Source organism: Acanthochromis polyacanthus, chromosome 12 (assembly GCF_021347895.1).
Source record: "Acanthochromis polyacanthus isolate Apoly-LR-REF ecotype Palm Island chromosome 12, KAUST_Apoly_ChrSc, whole genome shotgun sequence".
In the NCBI taxonomy this organism is placed as follows: Eukaryota; Metazoa; Chordata; class Actinopteri; family Pomacentridae; genus Acanthochromis; species Acanthochromis polyacanthus.
Window position 1 is genome coordinate 9,010,297 of NC_067124.1, and position 19,956 is coordinate 9,030,252.

A 19,956-nucleotide genomic window follows, 5' to 3' on the forward strand; every position below is an offset into this window, starting at 1 on the left:
CTATGTTGGTTGCACCAATTAAAACAGGCAAAATTTTAGTTGTTCCCAAAGTCACCCCATTATCTCTTTCTTGCCTAAAATAATTGCTTATGAACTTGAAAATCCCACACCTTTTTCAATCATGTTACACTGATCTAATATGCTTGAGTTGCCCTCAATGAAGAATGATCAGGAGATGAAGACCGTCTGGTGACTACCAAAAAAAGCAAGTAAATGGATCTAAAGAGGTCACCACTATTTACAAGGTTTAGAAATAATTTTCATGGTTAAGCACTTAAAGGTTCAAAAATGATCTATGCAATGGGCAAATTAGTACAACAGCCAGCTACACTGAAAATCACTACAGTATTTGTACTACACACTCATTGACTTGTCACTGTTAGTTCCCAGTACGTACCTGCCAGTCTGACACAACTGCATGCAAACCACTTTTTTGAAATGGATTGTCTGTGGGTGAGGGCAAACTATTAATGACTTATATAAGTTCAAATTTGTCTGTACTGTCTCCTTAATCTATCTAGGCACTGCTTTTTGTAAGGTATTCCACAAACTGAAAGCACATACTTCATGTCCTTATGCCAGACGGTGTTCCCAAGAACTGTCTGTTTATGTTATATTTCGGTTAAACCCCTACTGCTAGTGACAAGAGAATAGCAGTTGTTTTTATTTTACCCATCACAAATAGTAGGGAGGAAAGAACCAATGACAACACTCAACCTTATAAAACATGAGCTCTTCTCTTTACATCTGTATAAATATGCCCAGTAAAAGTGCACTCCTCAGTGGGAAATCATCATAAACTATAGTGTCAGGGCCATACCAGCAAGGCAATGAGGAAGCAGGAGGTTTTTTTGAAAAAATAGATTTTTTTAATATACTTCAAAAAGCAAAATGTTACAAAATAACGAGCATAAGTTCAGGCCTATAAAAGAGGTCAACAAAACTAGAACCTAACTCAAAACAGCAACAAACTAAATGTTAGACAAACAAACAGACCTAACACAATGAGACACAAGGGAACATATATAGTGGCTTGGCCACACCAAATAATACAAAAGGGGAAAAACACCATAGACGTTAACTAGAACTAATACTAAAGAAACTAATCGAATCTAAATCCCCCCCTCCAAGATGGCTGGTCTTGGTATACCCCAATGAGCAGACACCAGGTTATGAGTGTCCTCCACCCTTGGCCTCGCCTTTCTTCTCAGCCCCAGGGACCTCCCACCAGCACGGTAACTCAAAAGAAGAAACGGTGATAAATACAAAATAAAGCACAATTTTAACCAGCCCCACACTGCATAAATGTGTGCACTTCATACATACAGTGTGGGGTCAGAAATAAATGATAAATTAACCAATAAATGTGTGTTGTGTACTTAAATTAAGTGAAATGAATTGTTTGGGGTGTGGCTGACTGCAAATGAAAAAAACCTGTGTAAATGAAATTGATTCAATTAAATGGTGGGGTGAGAGTGGGCACTTTTTACCTATAGATGAAGCTGTGTGGCCTTAGCCATCACAACTAGAAAGAACAAATGAAGGGGATGTACTGCCATGGCAGAATGTGTGCTCTGCTGGTAAGATCATAGAAAGAGTCACTGACACATCATATGCTTGAGTTACCCTCAATGAAGGATAATACAGTGAGTGTTGCAAACTTCTTTCCATCTCAACAAACATGCCTACGGCCTGAAAACAAGTTCCGAAGGACCTTAGAATGAACAATATGCTACAGACATTCTGTCTTTGTGTTCCACTCGGTGCACAAATTAAAGCGTTGGTCTGTGTCCAAAATGTTGGTGAGATGGGAAAAAATATAAAAATAATTGTAACTATAGGCCGTACTGATTGATATTTGTCGTGTGGCTTTGCTGTGTATGGATCTTTTTTGTCCTCTGATTGACAACTGATAGCTAAGACAAAAATCACCAACCTATTCTTCACTCTATTCAATATTTTCATGTTGTCCAGAGTAATCTCATCTTCTAGAGCTAAGAACCTTGGTTTAGCATAACTTTAATTTCATTTTCATAGCTCTATAAATCTATTCCAAACAATTTATGGCAGCATTGTATTCACTAAATTAATAGAAAAAGGCTCAAAAAGTGCCCCCCCCAAAAAAAACAAAAAACAAAACAAAAAACAACTAATCAAAAAATGATTTGTCCGACTGCCAGGTATTGCATGTTGAAGAGAAAATTAAGCAAATTCTTTCCCAGATAGCAAACTATGGGTGAATCAATGTTGAATCTATGTTGAGACCTAACATAGAAATTATACAGAAAGTGCAAGGTTGATAAAATGTTGAGTCAACGTTTGCATTTCAACCATAAATCACACTTTACCTAGATAGCAAAAGATGTTAAATCAATGTTGAATTAGGGTTAAGAAGGTTGAATTTTGGTTACGGTTGAAGACTGATGGTTGGATCAACGTTGATTCAACAACATTTTGTTAACACTGAAGTTTGTGTTTAAAAGATGCCATTGAATCTACATTGTATTTTGGTTTAATTCAAATTTTTTGACAGGTCAATGTTTAATTAATGTTGAATCTATGTTTGCAAACATGTAATCTATGTAAGCAAACGTTGACTCAACATTTTATCAACCTTGCGCTTTCTGTATAATTTCTATGTTAGGTCTCAACTTAGATTCAACATTGATTCACCCATAGTTTGCTATCTGGGTTAGCTCTGACTGCACAGAAGACATTTCAAGCTTTTTTTTGGTCAATTTTATTATCTGTCCGATGTGCACCTGACAGAAGAGGTACACTCCTTGTGCTATACACTCACAAGCACAACCAAAAACTTTTTTTCTGCACTTTTTGTCACGTGTCCTTTTAAATCACGTCATCACATGTCGGATGATGCTCTGAGGAAGACTGTAAATGCAATCAAAACATGTCAGCATGGTAAAACCATACTTTCCTTATTGAGTTGTCGGTTTAAAGTAAGGCAGTTTTAAAGTGTAAGACTGTTACCCCTATTTTTCTTCAGAAAAATCCTACAGTTTACAGACCAATTTTTATAATGTTTTACTTTAATTTTACAGAGATGGTTATCAACACAAGAGTGATTCTATTTAGTTTTATCTCTCACTAAGGAGGTTAAAATAATCTGAGGAGAATTTTGGTCTGTTTTCAAAAAATCTGATTATCTAATTGCTTAGCTGCTTATTTTTTCACTCGGTTTGGTAACTTTGCTATGTATCTGTTGGACACATGTTGTGGTCCTGCTTTCCAGTCCTACAGTATACATTTATAGTATCACAGTCAACAGTATAAATTATCCTTGACTGGCCGTGGAGGCTTGCCCAGAGTGTCTCTCATTCTCCTAACCTACCCACATTTATATGATAGTGTTCTAATTACATGCCTCTACCAATATTTTCTTCTGAACATGTCTAACTGCATGTCAGAGTAGCAGTATATCCTCACTTGCATGCTAAATCAAAATTTATGTGTTTCTTTGGTACAGAGTAGGTTAATTTTATTTTATTTTATTTTTTTGGCTTTTCAGATGAATGCTGTCTGCCTTTAGGGCTGAGTATGGGTTTACAGCAGATTTAACAACTGGTTATCACTGTGTGCCATTCATGCTAGCTGAGTGTTTCAAGATCAAATAAGGCAGGCTGTCCACTGATCGTCAGGTCGACACCACAAGGTGAAGAGGGCAAAGTTAGTATGACCCCTAGAGCAATATGCCAGATTGAAATAAGCTGGATTTATCCTTCAATGCATCAGTAGAAAGAACTACACACACCACTATGTTGTATCACTTTCGACTGGGCCCTCCACATGCCAGTGTCCTTGGGCAAAAACACTAAATCCAAGTTGCTACGGATGGCAGGCAAGCACCTCACATGGCAGCTCTTTGCTATTGCTGTGTGTGTGTGTGTGTGTGTGTGTGTGTGTGTGTGTGTGTGTGTGTGTGTGTGTGTGTGTGTGTGTGTGTGTGTGCGTGTTGTGTGTGCGTGTGTGTGTGTGTCAGGGACTGTAAAGCACTATGTAAAAGGTTAAAAATATGCTATATGAGTGCAGATTATTGACTGTTTAACAGCAATCATTGCCTTTGTCTGATACTGCCTGCTGGAAACTGGGTGACAGAAATGAATATGCATGTTTTAAAAATAAATTGTCCTATGTTATTTTTCAGTGAAAGACATCTCCTATAAAGCACTCACAGATGAACGAAGTGCTGATAGCAGTGTTGACACTACATTGCAGAGAGGCATAATGAACAAAAGGCACTTGAATGAGAGCAGCAGTGAATTCTCGTCTAAATTTATAAAAGCCCTGTGCTCAGCATTATTGGTTTTGTATAGGTGCACATTCTCTCATATTCTGGAAAGCGAAAGCAAACTTTTGTCTGACCTCAAATCTGTCATTTTACACAGAGAAAAGACTACAAAATGGAAAGAGAGCTCATTACACATTTCAGCTATAGTTTGGACTTTTGACGTTGATAGCAATTAAAACAGGATAAACTTAATTTTATTGTAAAAGCTTAAATGTCTCTCATTAATCTTCAGTGGCCCAATGCTATATATTTGGTTGTTTCCTGATCTCACAATGATAATGCAAGGTTCAAATACCCCCAATATCAAAAAAGAGAAAAGGGCATATAATAGATTGACTCTTTTAATGGTATTTTCCCTTTAAAAATATCCTCCTTAACCTGGTTCCATCAAATCAGATTTGTTTCATGTGATTGAGATAAAATGTAGTTCAACCAATATGTTTCTATTTAAAGTAGTAGCTTCAGTGGCAACTCCACATAACCTTGATTTCTAACACTTCTATTAATTCAGTTTGCTAATTCAAGTAGGAAAGATGTAGAGCTGTTAAACAAATTACCGGAAAATCTGTCATTTGAGCATGCAGATCTGACTGTATCAAGCATGTTCTGAATGGAGCTTCATGTTCAGGCAAATCACTAGAGTAGTTTGAATTTGATTGCAGATTGTAAGATTATGAACAAAGACAATGAGGCGTTCTTTCAAAATTTGACAGCTCTCACTTTCACTGTCGGAATCATGAATGCTGCTGATAATGTTTCTGTTCATAAACTCAGTCTCCATCTCTTCTGCATTCATGTTAAAGGAAGAATTCAGCACCTGAGTCAAAAAAGGTTTGGGGAAGCTGTTCAATTATGAAGATGCTTTTTCTAACACTCTCCAAGCACCAACAAGCTTGGTAGCTTCGCAGCTTTACAAGCCAATAAGAATTTGACCCAAATGCTACGTATCACCCTGAACCAAAAGAGGCGCTCAAACTTTGTATTATCCTGCCCATTACTGCTGCTACTTGCCAGAGGCCTCTGCAACAAAGCAATTTCAACATACCCAGAGTATCTTTTCGTTATATAGCTTCACTTAACCTAACAAACACAGCTGGACTAAGCAGTCTTGTGAAGCTGGTTATCACCTCAGTAAGCACGCTTTCTGAACCTGGCTGTGAGCACATTCACATTAAAGAGACGGCCTTGGCAACAAACAATGATTCACACATGCAGAAAGCTCTACTGGCACCAGAGGGACATATTTTACAAACAAAAAGTAAATGATAATATTAAAGAAAGACAAAGAGAAAAGCAACACCGTTGCAACAGCCAGAAAGATGGCAAAAAAAACGACTGCAGAATGTGTGATTGTTAATAGGCCTATCAACATTACTACTACATTATTAGGGCACAAGTGGATCTGACTTTAATTGTAACTGTAAATTCTATTAAGTGAATGTGTTGCTTAAAGATATCCTTTTCGTACATAGCCAAAGACAGTTTTGAGCCTTATTCTTTTAGATGCAACACTGGTGGTTGTAAACAGATTAGTGAGCAAGTAAAACATGAATATAAAACATAATTCAAAGCATTAAGTAGAATGAATCTCATATCAAAGGCTAGAAGTAAGTGTGTACAACTTTTTCTCACAAGAAAAACAAACTATAAACTGATGTGAGGAATTTGTAAATATAAAAAGAAGGTTAAAAACTGTACTGCTGCAGCCAAAGTCAAGAAAGGAAGTGGGCATACAATCTGAAGACTGTGAGAATCCTTAGTATAATTGTCCATTTATGTAAACATTGTTTAGATGTGGGGTTTCTTATTCAAGATTCAGCTTAATCATCATCAGGCACCACAAGAATGCAAAATAAAACACAGATGCTGATCTTTTGATGCTACTCACAAAAAAGATTAAATATTTAATGGAAAATTAACCAAGTAAGAAAATCATTGTCATGGTGATGTAGAGGATAATTTCAACAATCCCACATCATTCTTACAGTGTATAAGACAGTTTTTGTCTTCTTCTTTTGGCTATAAACTTAGTCGTATTAAACAGCCATTGGAAAAAGTAGAAAGCAAATATAAAACCAGTATTGTTATTGAAAATCTTCATGGTAAACAAGTCCAAGGCTTGGTGTTTGAACAAGCTTCTGTTTTAGGATGATCTCGCTCTACAAAGACATGCAAAACAATGAAATGGTTCCAAAATAGTTTGTGTCTATCTCTTTATTTCACCTCTCACTATCAGCACACTGAGCCTCACAGAAAGGCATTTTCCAATGAAACTGATTGGTCAGTAGGAAGTGTTTACTATGTGTTCAGATGGTGTTTCAAACAGAACCTGATCTAGAGCAGATTAGGTGGTCCACATAAGGTATTTATTCTTATGTATGTTTTATTTATTTTTAAAATGGGACAATACTTTTTAATGGACATTTACTGTATGGTCACTATACAGGTTTTGTTTTTTGGGTTTTCATCATGCCCCCCACTAAATCTTTAACATTGTGCGGGGGGATTTATATTATAACTACACTGAACCCAATGTCTGACTGGACTACAATTCATAATCCATAACTTTTTTGTCCCATCATGACTATTGATTGTGTTCCAGATTTTATTGCTTCACTGGCAGTCATGATGTTACTTTAGCTGACTTGGAAAAATGCTCTTCAATACATACAAGGGAAGCCCAGTCTTCAACAACTCCAGTCCAAAAAAAATATTTTAGTCAGCATCACATTCCCATGGTGGTGGGATCTACATGCTTACATCTAGTTGCCAACAGTCCACAGCATAAGAAGTATATATTCAGAAGTTTATATTTTTAGCACTACATAATTGGTTTATTGATTGTTGATTTTTCAACTGATGCTGCATAAATGTAATTTTGGAGGAAGTCTGCTGACTGGGAAATGCAATTCATGTCATCATTCTTGTGGAAATCCAAGGATACATTTCCACGTTACCTCTTACATAACATCACAAATATAGGAAATGTGACCAAACAGGCAGTAAATATATCAGTCTACTGTACAGCAGCACTTCTGACCAACAGAAGCCAGAGACAGAAAGAAAGAGATGCAGTTCTAAAGTACAGACATATAACAAAAATAAATGTCAAGAGATGACCCCTTAACCCCTACAGTGAGGGGATCCACTGGCTCTGTTATGCTGTGGGGGACAGTTTGCTGACATGGTTTGGATCCACTATATCCTGTGCAAATGGAGGCCTTACTGCAATACAAAGTTGTTCTAAGTGGTCATCTTTATCCGATAATTCCAACAGGTATGAGGGGTCACTGAGTTGACTACTGAGTATGAAAGTTATCTAAATTATATGCTATGGCCTTGGAATTATGTTTTAGACAACACTTACAAGGTAGGTCTTTTGGAACGATGGTATTTCATCCCTCCAGCAGAGTTTAGAGACTTGTAGAATTAATGTCAAATTATATTGAAGGTGTTCTGGCAGCACCTTATGATCCACCACCTTACCTGTACTCAATATTGGTTTTCCATTCGTAATTTTATTTTACTATTTTAAACTGACATTGGTATTTCTGTTGAGATTCTTTGGGGCTTTTTTTTTTTACGAACAAGTTTTGTTTGGGCTGCACAATGGATTGGTGGTTAGCATTTTGACCTTGCAACTAGAAGATCCCTGGTTTGCATCCCTGCCTTCCCGGGATCTTTCTGCATGGAGCTTGCATGTTCTCCCTGTATGTGCATGGGTTTTCTCTGGGTACTCCGGCTTCCTCCCACAGTCCAAAAACATTTTTAAATTGTCGAAATTGTCTATAGGTGTGAATGTGAGTGTCTCTGTGTGTAGCCATGTGATAGACTGGTGACCTGTCCAGGGTGTCCCCTGCCTTCATCCTAAGTCACCTGGGATAGATTCCAGCCACCCATGACCCTTATGAGGATTAAGTGGTGTATAGATGAAGGATGGATGGATGGATGGATGGATGGATGGATGGATGGATGGATGGATGGATGGATGGATGGACAAGTTTTGTTTGAAACATATATCAAATAAGGCAAAGCCCATCACCACACCCTTGACGTTCTATTACTTACAATGAGAACAGGTCTTTCTTTGCAATTTCTTTTGGTTCTTAGAAGAAGGCCATGACTCAGGTTTTTGGCCAATGTTCAGCTGGTTATAATGTGAAGAGACTTCAGATAGAATATAAATAGGATTGTCTTCTTCTTTAACACAAGTAATCAAACTCAACTGTCAGGATCAGACATCTGGACAATCCATTATCACTTAAAATGCAATTGCTATGCTGTTCGTGGTCATACATGGTTTGCATAAGGACTATGATATTCAGCTTCACCTGTGGGCTCCTGTACATGCTGTTTGAGTGAAAGCTGTTGTTCTCAGACCCCTTTTTCTCCCTTTGTATCTTTCTTTGTCTGTGGATATACACATTTTACTTTTCAATCAAACTTTCTCTCCTACTATCTGTCACTGTCAGACTGGCAGATTTAGTATTTTTGCTGTAAACCAAACAGCATAGTTGGACCACAACTTTCTTGTGGTCAGAATTTTTGACTTTGATGCACAAGCAAACATTACTCAGAGGGAGGAGGCAGAAATGGCTGATTTATTTGGGACAGTATATAGTTGTGCATTAATGCTCTTTATACAGCTGTAAAGAGTCTTCTTCTTTTCTTCTTTTCCTTTCGCCTTTTCCCTTCAGGGGTCGCCACAGCGAATCAATTGCCTCCATCTAACCCTGTCTTCTGCATCCTCTTCTCTCACACCAACTACTGTACCTTCATGTCCTCTTTAACCACATCCATAAACCTCCTCTTTGGGCTTCCTCTTGGCCTCCTGCCTGGCAGTGGGAAACTCAGCATCCTTATACCAATATATTCACTCTCTCTCCTCTGGACATGTCCGAACCATCTCAGTCTGGCCTCTCTGACTTTATCTCCAAAGCCTCTAACATGTGCTGTCCCTCTGATCTACTCATTCCTGATCCTATCCATCCTGGTCACTCCCAAAGAGAACCTCAGCATCTTCAGTTCTGCTACCTCCAGCTCTGCCTCCTGTCTTTTCCTCAGGGACACTGTCTCCAGACCAAACAACATGGCTGGTCTCACCACAGTTTTGTAAACCTTTCCTTTCATTTTAGCTGAAACTCTTCTATCACACATCACACCTGACACTTTTCTCCAGCCGTTCCAGCCTGCCTGTACACGTGGGTCCCTTTCATTCACACACAGATACTCCGTCTTGCTGCGGCTAACCTTCATTCCTCTCGTTTCCAGGGCAAACCTCCACGCCTCTAGCTTCTCCTCCACCTGTTCCCTGCTCTCACTACAGATCACAATGTCATCTGCAAACATCATAGTCCATGGAGACTCCTGTCTAACCTCATCTGTCTTCCTGTCCATCACCATAGCAAACAAGAAGGGGCTCAGAGATGATCCCTGATGTAGTCCCACCTCCACCTTGAACTCCTCTGTCACACCTACAGCACACCTCACCACTGTCTTGCAGTCCTCATACATGTCCTGCACCACTCTAACATACTTCTCTGCCACTCCAGACTTCCTCATAAAAAACCACAGTTCCTCTCTGGGCACCCTGTCATAAGCTTTCTCCAGATCTACAAAGAGACAATGCAGCTCCTTCTGACCTTCTCTGTACTTCTCTATCAACATCCTCAAAGCAAATATTGCATCTGTTGTACTCTTTCTTGGCATGAAACCATACTGCTGCTCACAGATGTTCACCTCTGTCCTTCAACTACTCTTTCCCATAGCTTCATCGTGTGGCTCATCAGCTTTATTCCTCTGTAGTTGCCACAACTCTGCACATCTCCCTTGTTCTTAAAGATGGGCACCAGCACACTTCTACATTCCTCGGGCATCTTCTCACTATCTAAGATCCTGTCGAACAACCCAGTCAGAAACTCTACCGCTACCTCTCCAAGACACTTCCATACCTCTACATGTATATCATCAGGACCAAGTGCCTTTCCACTCTTCATCCTCTTCAATGCCCTCCTCACTTCATCCTTACTAATCTTTGCTACTTCCTGGTCCACAACAGTCACCTCTTCTACTCTTCATTCTCTCTCATTTTCCTCATTCATCAACTCTTCAAAGTACTCTTTCCATCTTCCTATCACACTATTGGCACATGTCAACACACTTCCATCCTTATCCTTTATCACCCTAACCTGCTGCATGTCCTTCCCATATCTGTCTCTCTGCCTTGCCAACCTGTACAGATCAGTCTCTCCCTCCTTACTGTCCAACCGAGGATAAAAGTCATCATAAGCCCTTTGTTTGGCCTTTGCCACCTCTACTTTCACCTTACGCTGCATCTCCCTCCTGTCTACTCTCTTCAGTCCTCTCAGTGCCCCACTTCTTCTTAGCTAACCTCTTTCTCTGGATCCACTCCTGCACCTCCTCATTCCACCACCAAGTCTCCTGATCTCCTTTCCTTCCAGATGACACACCAAGTACTTTCCGACCTGTCTCCCTGATCACATTTGCTGTAGTTGTCCAGTCATCTGGAAGCACCTCCTGACCATCCAAAGCCTGTCTCAACTCTTTCCTAAAAGTCATACAACACTCTTCCTTTTTCAGCTTCTACCATTTGGTCCTCTGCTCTGCCTTTGCCCTCTTCATCTTCTTCACCACCAGTCATCCTACACACCACCATCCTATGCTGTCTGGCTACACTCTCACCTACCACTACTTTGCAGTCACTGATCTCCTTCAGATTACAGCCATTTCCATCCTTTTTGCAAAGTCAACCACCATCTGTCCTTCTGCGTTCCTCTCCTGGATACCAAACCTGCCCATGACCTCCTTATCATCTCTGTTTCCTGCACCAACATGTCCATTGTCTGCACCAATGACAACTCTCTCACTTCTAGGGATGCTCTGCATCACTTCATCAAGGTCCAACCAGAATTTCTCCTTCTCCTCCAGCTCACATCCTACCTGTGGAGCATACCCACTAACAACATTGAACATCACACCTTCGATTTCTAGCTTCAGGCTCATCACTCGATCTGACACTCTTTTTACCTCCAGGACATACCTAACAAACTCTTCCTTCAAGATAACTCCTACTCCATTTCTCTTCCTATCTACACCATGATAGAACAACTTGAACCCTGCTCCTAAACTTCTGGCTTTACTACTTTTCCACCTGGTCTCCTGGACACACAGTATGTCCACCTTCCTCCTCTGCATCATGTCAACCAGCTCTCTACCTTTTCCTGTCATAGTTCCAACATTCAAAGTCCCTACTCTCAGTCCGAGACTCTTGGTGTTCCTCTTCTCTCTCTTCCTATGAACACACCTTACTTCCCTCCTTCTTCGACCAACAGTCGTCCATTTTCCACCGGCACCCTGTAGGTCGACAGCACCGATGGTGGTCGTTGTTTACCCGGGCCTCGACCAATCTGGTATGGAAGTCATACATTTGATTCACATGTTTGATTTGGCCAAAGTTTTACGTCGGATGCCCTTCCTGACACAACCCTCTGTGTTTATCCGGGCTTGGGACCGGAGCTATAAGACACTGGCTTGTGTCTCCTTGCGGCTACATTTTATACAGCTGTAAAGAGTCATGTGTTGATAATAAACAGTAACATGTCCAAGTTTTCTCTTGAAAACTTCAACTACAACTATACTTGCAAACTACAAAACAATGAGAATTGAGAATTCTTCAATAGAAGAATGCTCTGACTATCACCTCCCATTCCATGCCTCATGCTCTTCTCTCGCTGTTTCTAAGTATTGAAACAACTTCATGTTTCTCTGCAATTCTCCTTTTTTTCCCCAGTTATGAGTGAGGTGCAGGCCAGACCCCTGGAGGAAAATGTCACTTTTGTGTTTGTTACTGACAAGTTTCTCAGGGACAAACTTCTTTTTGGAGGTGGAGTTTTTTTTTTAGCTTCAAGCTGCTACATTTAGCTTGTCTACCCCATTAGACAGTGACCTTCATACTAATGCCAACTGTGGCAGCCATCGCCAGTGCATCTCATTCAATCTGCACTCTGCAGAGATCACAGAGACATTAAGTGTCTGCTTGAGTTGAAGCATTTACAGATACACAAATGCTGCTTAAAACTGCTTCTTTGGGATATGAGGAACTTCATGGGCTTTCATGAATTGGAAGTTCTGATGAGAAATTCTGTATTCTAATCCATGACTCTCCATAGGTGACTGTTGGGCCACTTCCTTTAAACTTTTCTTGTTAATGCTACTTTTTTTTATATGGGAGAACCACCTGCTTTCCAAAGAATTTATGAAATACATTCTGTTGGATTCTTGTGAAGTTGCCCTGAATATGACTTCTCCTCCACACAAATAATCCAATTTCCTAACCTTACTTGTATGCAGTACAACTCCTCAAAAATGCCAGGACATTTCAGAATCCCCAGCAAGCTGAACTGGGCTGGTAGGTCACATGTCACTGTGATTCAGTCTCTGGCTGCTTCCAGCTGATCTGTATCAAGCTTTATCTTTGATGGGCTATGGGGAAATTCAGTTATGTGGTTTCTATTGTCAGTGGTTGCCAGCATGTCAGCCTGTGTTTTCAACAGACACGAACACTTCTTCTGAACTCTTTCCCTGCTCCAATGTCATTGTTCCCGACTCAGCTGGTCAAAAAATAATCATAACCATATAAAGCTCACTTTCCAAGTTATTTTAAGAATTCACTGGAGTGTTTACCATAAAGATTTTTGTTGTCATGGGAGCTGGTCAGATTGATTATAACAGCTGTGGCATTCTTGCTCTGAACTGCTTATTTTCTTGTGACTGAATTTCTAAATGGAAATCCAGCTCAGTTATTTATCACTCTTAAATTAGGTGAATCATTTGCAAGCTGCTATTTTGAAAAAAATGACTACTACAAATGAATGGTCAAAGCACATCCAGATACTTTATGATGGGATTACTGCATTAATGGCAGGCTCTTTAATGCTATTCCTCAGAGTCAAAACTGCTCTGTGATAACAGGAAAACCCACTTGTAAAGTAAAATGCATTTGGCAGAGTGAAAGAATCCCAACCTAGCAGCAGAAATGCTAAGTGTAGGATGTGTTGAAACTAATCCCATGTGACCTTTTATTCATATCAGGTTTTGCTCTGTAAATGAAGAGTTTCCCTGCATCAAGTTTTCATCTGGCTCACTAATGCTGGCAAGAATTTTTAAGACAATATAAATTGTTTATTTTTAACACTCAGTCTGGATTGTGCATTTCAAAAATAGTCTCTCTCTCTCTCTCTCTCTCACACACACTCACACACACACACACACACACACACACACACACACACACACACACACACACACACACACACACACACTAATTTGTCTAAACTGCTGCCCTGCAGCAAGCAAAAATGCTATGATTACAAATGAAAGAAAAAAATGAAAGTACCACAATTTTACATATACCTTTCGTGGCTCATGTCTCAAAAAAACAAGACTGATGATGTCACCAGGTGATGTGCACTCACACACACATTAGGGACTTGAGAATTTGAATACATAAAGGCTGAGTGGGCTGTATGGCTCCAACATGATTGAAGATGTAATGAATGTCATTTCTGAGCTGCACTCTGGACTATGAAAAGTAGCAGGACTAAGGATCATATGTGTGTGTGCTTCAGCCTTCTGATGATACTACTGTTTATTAATCAAAGAATATTAAAGAACTGTGAGTATGTAATTGGATGTAGGGGCCACGGGGAATGATTCCAAGCTGGGAGGTTCTCACCACAATGTAAAGAGACAATGAGGAAGCCAACAGTTCACAGGATTTCATCGATCTGTCAACACTTCTGTCACACACATGCAAATCCAATATACTGTAGCTATTCAAAAGACCTGTCCATATTTTGTAACTTTCAAAACAATTTGGAAGTGTACAATATTTATTTGCTGAGGATTATGTTTTGTTTTGTATTATCTTCCAGAACTAAAACAACTGACTAATTCAACAACAAAAAATGCATCTGTCGCTGGTAATATATCTGATTTGCTCATGATAGCACACACAGATGCTTGTACCTATGTGACTGCATTATCTTTTTTTCTTTTTTTTAAAAAAAATAATGTACATGGCTAATAGAAATGTTGATCATTTAGTTTCTGAAGCATTTTTCCTCCTTTCTGGCAACCTCATCTTTGGTTGTTGTCACACTATGTAAATCAAATCAGTTGCTATAACCTCTCGCCAACTGCTGAATCCAGCATCAGATTGAACAATGAGTTAAACAAGCCCAGTAGCCCTTATGTTATTTAGAAAATAATATGAGACTACAATATTTCCATTTGATGAAAGATGTGTGGACATGGGATAAAAATATTTCCTGTGTAGGCATCGTATTCACCCCCTCTTCCCCCACGCCTCCCCTTCTCCACCCCTCTACCTCTCTACCTCTTCTGTCCTTCTCAACCCACCGGCCAGCAGACAGATGGGTCTCCAACATATAGAGCTGGGTTCTGCTCAAGGTTTTTCCCTGTTAAAAGGGTGTTTTTCTTGCCACTGTTGCCTTAGGGCTTGCTCTGGGTGCTCAGGCATATGGGTTCTGTAAAGCGTCTTGAGATAATTTGATCTGTAATTGGTGCTATATAAATAAAATTGAATCGAATTTAATATAGTGGCAACATGCTGAAATAGCATATTTGCTTTAATGAAATTTTGCTCTTTTAATTTTTAAAGTGGCATCATGGACAGATTGTAGTTTAAAATGTTCAGACATTTGTCTTACAGAAAAACAAAACTAGTCGTGTTTAAACTGTAGCATACTGATAAAGGATGTATTTAATACTTTGCAAAATATAAATTAAGTTATCGTAATAAAAAATTGACTGTCTCTCTGTTTTCTAATACACATATACACACATGCCACAAGCAAAGATAAATATACTCATGAATATAGGCATGAATATATATAACACCTGAAATCACTACATCTCACACACAAGTGGGTAGCATAAACATAACATTCCTAAGCCACACTGTGAACACAAATGGACAAATGGTGTGTGAAAAAAATTATCTGTAAATATCAAATGTTTAAATTTGAAACTTTTGAAAAAGCAACAGGTAACATACTGCCCGCTCTTTCCTCCTTACGAGCTACATGTTCATGTTTCTCTTGGGCAGTTTTGTACTGGGAGTGCTATTACTCCTCAAGTCTTGTTACACTGAAAATGATACTGAAACAACAACTCCAGTTACTTCCCACAAGTGGTGGAGAGGAGGTGGGGTGTGTATGTGTGTGTGTGTGTGTGTGTGTGTGTGTGTGTGTGTGGGGGGGGGGGGGGGGGTCCAACAGGTCATGATGAGCGTAACATTCTTTATGCGGACAAAAGCACAAGTGAAACTTTTAGAGCTACAACAGAGGAGAAAAGAGAAGAAGCTCACCAAATCTCAAGACGTGTGGCATCCCATGAGAGTATCCCACACTGGGTAATAGCAGCAGAAGCCTGACGATGCACCTGAATCTCGCCTTAAATATCTGCAGGGAGGTAATCTTCATGGTGCTTGTGTGGTGCACACGATTTTTTATTTTTTTTTATTCCCTGAATCGGTATACTCCCCAGGTTTTTTCTTCACTCCTTTTAACGTGAATTCAGGCAGCTGAAAGATCACGGCATGATCATCACCGGCGGGCTGAGAAACGATTTTCCCACATCCATTTGGCAAAAGAATCACTGCGTGTCCAGCTCACTGCGCCAAGAAGAAACAGCCCTCGGACTCAGCTGAGGAAGATGATGGTTGAGGTGGTGGTGGTGGCGGGGCATCCATGTTAGGCAGGGCAGGGCTTGAAGAAATCCATTTACTGGAAGACAAAGGCAGAGATTGAAGGGGGTGAGAGAGGGGGAGATCCAGCGTGACCAAGTCAGAGTGAGAGTGAGTAAAACGGCGGTCTGAGCAGCCTCGTCAGTCCAAGCTCCTCTTACTGCACTGCCGTACAGCATCTGACGTCGAGCCAGCACTAGTAGTGTGAAAGCGCTATGGATGAATCGGGCATGTTCTTGGTTAGTACTGGTCACACTTCGCCCTTTGATCTCTATACCCCTGCCGAAACTGTCATGCCGCCCCCCACCCCTTCCATTGCTTCCCTCTCTTTCCCTGATGTCGTGTCCCCGACCAGCCAGCCACCGCTCTCTGGTTTCTCTCAGATTTCTCTTCGGTTCGGTTCAGTCGCCGTTGTCGGCAGCGGAGCGCAGCCGTATAAAAGCCAATCTATGAATTTGAAATGATCGCCTCTGTTTGATCGGAGTCATTCAAACTTGGACTCATGTGAGTGCACCGTGAAGCAAACCTGTCACTGTACACTCAATATGATGAATAGCCTCTGCTCACCCCCGTTGAATTTCAGCACGCATGTTCTGTCTTTGGGATATTACTTTTTTTCTACAATTCCCCAGACTCAGACTGTACAGCTTATTAAATAGTTTTTAAAATCCACATTAAATTTTATTTCAAGATGTGTCTTCTGACTTTGAGAGAAGTGCAATTGCGGCCTTTTTATGACCAGTGAATTACTGACAGTGTTTACACAGAAAGGTGAAGACGTTGATGTGTGAAATTCAGTATTTCTCAAAGGAAAGTATTCCCCAACACTGGCCTTTAATCAGGCATTTACAAACTAAACTTACTTAACTGTGTTAAAAGAAAGCGGGTTAGTTTGAATGAAATCCTGGGCATAGCAACACAATTTGTTTCTGTATTATTCCCATTGTCTGTTAATGTTTATAGAGAGTTCAGTCAAATTCTAATCACTGTTTAGTGGTAATCTAATGCATAGTTCCTAAATGTTATAGATTCCTTTTTCTACACAACTGACAGGATTATGTATGTTGCATGGAAGTGTGGCATAGAGCAAAAAAAAGCTGATCCATAGTGCAAGAAATAAAAATGATCATTTATGGAAAACCATAAATTATGATGAAATATACTGTCTTAACTCACTTGTTTTCTTTAATATTACATTTAAAACAGCCTCTTGACGAGCAGCCTGCATCACATTTAGGCCACGGCTGACAGAACTTATTCAAGTGTACTGGAGGAGTTTTCAGCACCACAGACAGCGAATCTGTTTCCTGGTGTTTTTATTTGTTTGTTTTACATTGCGGATGTTTCAGAACCTGGAGAGCGACTACGTTTTAAATATGTGCTGCGTGTGGACAAAGACACAGCAGCGAATCTGTGGCATAACGTTTTTCTATTTAGTTTTTGCCAACATCCTCTGCTCGTTTGCCACCTTAATTAAAAGCCATTTATTAAATGAAAAAAGAGATATTTGGGTAGCTGTGGCTCTATCTGTAAGAGATGCACATAAAAAAAAATCCAGATGAGTACATGCAATGGAACTAACTGTATTTTTTTTTATAAAAATCTGACAGCATTGCGCACCCCAAAGCCCCTTCCTGGGCAGTACCTCCTGCTTAGTTCTTATGATTTCAGTGAAGCTACTCAGCCGATTTCGTCATTGGACACGGAAAGACAAGCGCATATTTCCCCCTCTCGTTTGTTTGTTCATTAATTCAGGGAACCTACTGATATTCTCTAAAATTTTTGAATATTAAGGAAAAGGAAGCATTGTAAAAACTGAGAAATCAACTTAACTGCGTGGCGTCCCATTTGTGAATTTTATCGCAGTAGCCTTCATAATATGTTTTACTTTGTTGACTTAAACATTTTTATGAGCCTTTTACCCTTTTCCCCTACATGTATCATGTGGATACCACTTACATAGCACTTAATTACAGATTTCCAAAAAATATTGATTTCCAAAAATATTAGGCTCAAAGTGTATCATCATCATATGGATTGGATCCAAACGGAAGACCCCACTGTTAAAACCGGGGAGCCCCTCTACCTGGCAACCTTGCGTGCTGACAAAATTGATTTAAAGCTAATGTGCTCAACAACGGTGGGATTTAAATGCGCGACTCTTCTCCGACAGTTTCTATCCAGCCCTGACAGCTAGAGACGTTTTCTACAGATCATTTAGAAAGGACATATGGTAGGCATTTAGCAACAAACATGAAATGTTAAAGCCCCTCAACAGTGGAGACATCAGGCCGAAGAGGAGCAGGAGGAGGAAGAACCCTAAAAGGTGGCAAGCTTCCTCAGACAGAGCACGGGCACAGACACAGGAGGTCACGTCTTCCCGGGGCTTATTACACACAAGTCAGAGTCTATTTGTGAAACATTTGAATTGTTCGTTGCGCTCTGAGTGGTCAGATTAAAAGCGACTTTGCCCCGATCAACTGCAGAGACGAACTTGCCGGTGTTTTGTTGGCGTTTTGCCGGTTCGGAAACGAAATGAAAAGCTTCTTTTGAGGTCTCACATGTTCCCAAAGATATGAATTGCTCCTGAAAAGGTGCGAAGTGTAGAAAAAAATAAATGGAAGATCACTTTAAATATACAAATAAATTGGAAGTTTAAAAAATATGGGCTTACCTTAGATAGAGCTGGGGCATGAAACAGTCACCAGAGCCGCACAAATAAGTTGATTTGTTTCTATGTCGGAGCTGATATGCTTCCCCGGTATTGCATCTGGTAGCGCGGCACTCCGGCCGCAGGGGAGACACGCCTCCTGTCGGACGACAGAACGCACTGCTTAAAGCAACAGGGGGCACCGACCACCGGACTACGGGGGACTCACCGACACCGCACAGGGTCTGCAACTTCCCCTGGCGAAGAGGATTGTGTGTCAGGTCGGGGCTCAGGCACAGTAGCCGATAATTGGTGTGTGTGTGTGTGTGTGTGTGTGTGTGTGTGTGTGTGTGTGTGTGTGTGTGTGTGTGTGTGTGTGTGTTCTTGTACTTGCTTCATGGTGAGTACCATTTTCTGCATTTAACTATCAAAGTGAGGACATTTTTACAAAGTGAGGACATTTTGACCGGTCCTCACTTTGAAACAGCCATGCTTGAGGGTGAAGACTTGTTTTTAGAGAACAGGTATGAATTGAGGTTTGGTTAGGGTAAGGGTAAGGTTTAAGTTTAGGCAATCAGTTGTGATAGTTAAGGTTAGGGTAAGGCTCTAGGAAATGCATTACGCCTATGGATGTCCTCACTAAGATAGAAGTACAAACATGTGTGTGTGTGTGTGTGTGTGTGTGTGTGTGTGTGTGTGTGTGTGTGTGTGTGTGTGTGTGTGTGTGTGTGTGTGTGTTGGCAAAACTGACAGGAATCTGAATAAAAGCAGCTTTACTGTGGGATGTAAAATCACTGATTTGGTTTGACAGATTCAATGTAAGCAGGATGCACTTTAATCAGCCTTAATAAACCTTTTAAGTGGAGTTTAAAGAAGGAATGTGCTGTCAGTGTAGGTTCATTCGTAAATGATATTTAAAGTTTGGATTGCAGCAGATCCCACTGTTTAGAGTTTAGTGGACTACCTGGAGCTTGGTCAAATGGCTCCTTTTTCTTCAAATAAGTCACTGTAGGATGAAGTTGATGTTTTCTTTCAGGAAAATGTGTTTGAACATTGAAAAACAATTTATGGAGTGTGATATTAATTAGATTTTGTCAAAGAATAGATTTCCATTATCCAAACTGCAGATTGCTGGTAGTTCAAAACACAGTAGCAATGACAGCAGAGCCCACTGCTTGGGGTGTGGTATAGATCCATAAATTCCACTGTAAG

The 19,956-nt window shown here is 40.2% G+C and overlaps 1 protein-coding gene across 7 annotated transcripts in view; it reads right to left on the minus strand.

The window, feature by feature from the left end:
* grik2 (glutamate receptor, ionotropic, kainate 2) overlaps nt 1-18,992 on the minus strand; it is a 578,538-nt gene extending 559,546 nt beyond the window's left edge. For 3 of the 7 annotated variants that reach the window (XM_051957247.1, XM_051957248.1, XM_051957246.1), the window contains exon 1: nt 15,717-16,595. In XM_051957247.1, coding sequence (XP_051813207.1) covers nt 15,717-15,831 — 115 coding nt within the window. In that variant the 5' untranslated portion in view covers nt 15,832-16,595. Of the gene's footprint in view, nt 1-15,716; nt 16,600-18,768 lie in introns of those variants that run through there. The other 4 variants (XM_051957244.1, XM_051957249.1, XM_051957243.1 and 1 more) reach the window with 4 other exon arrangements.
* Between the last annotated feature and the right edge of the window lie 964 nt (nt 18,993-19,956).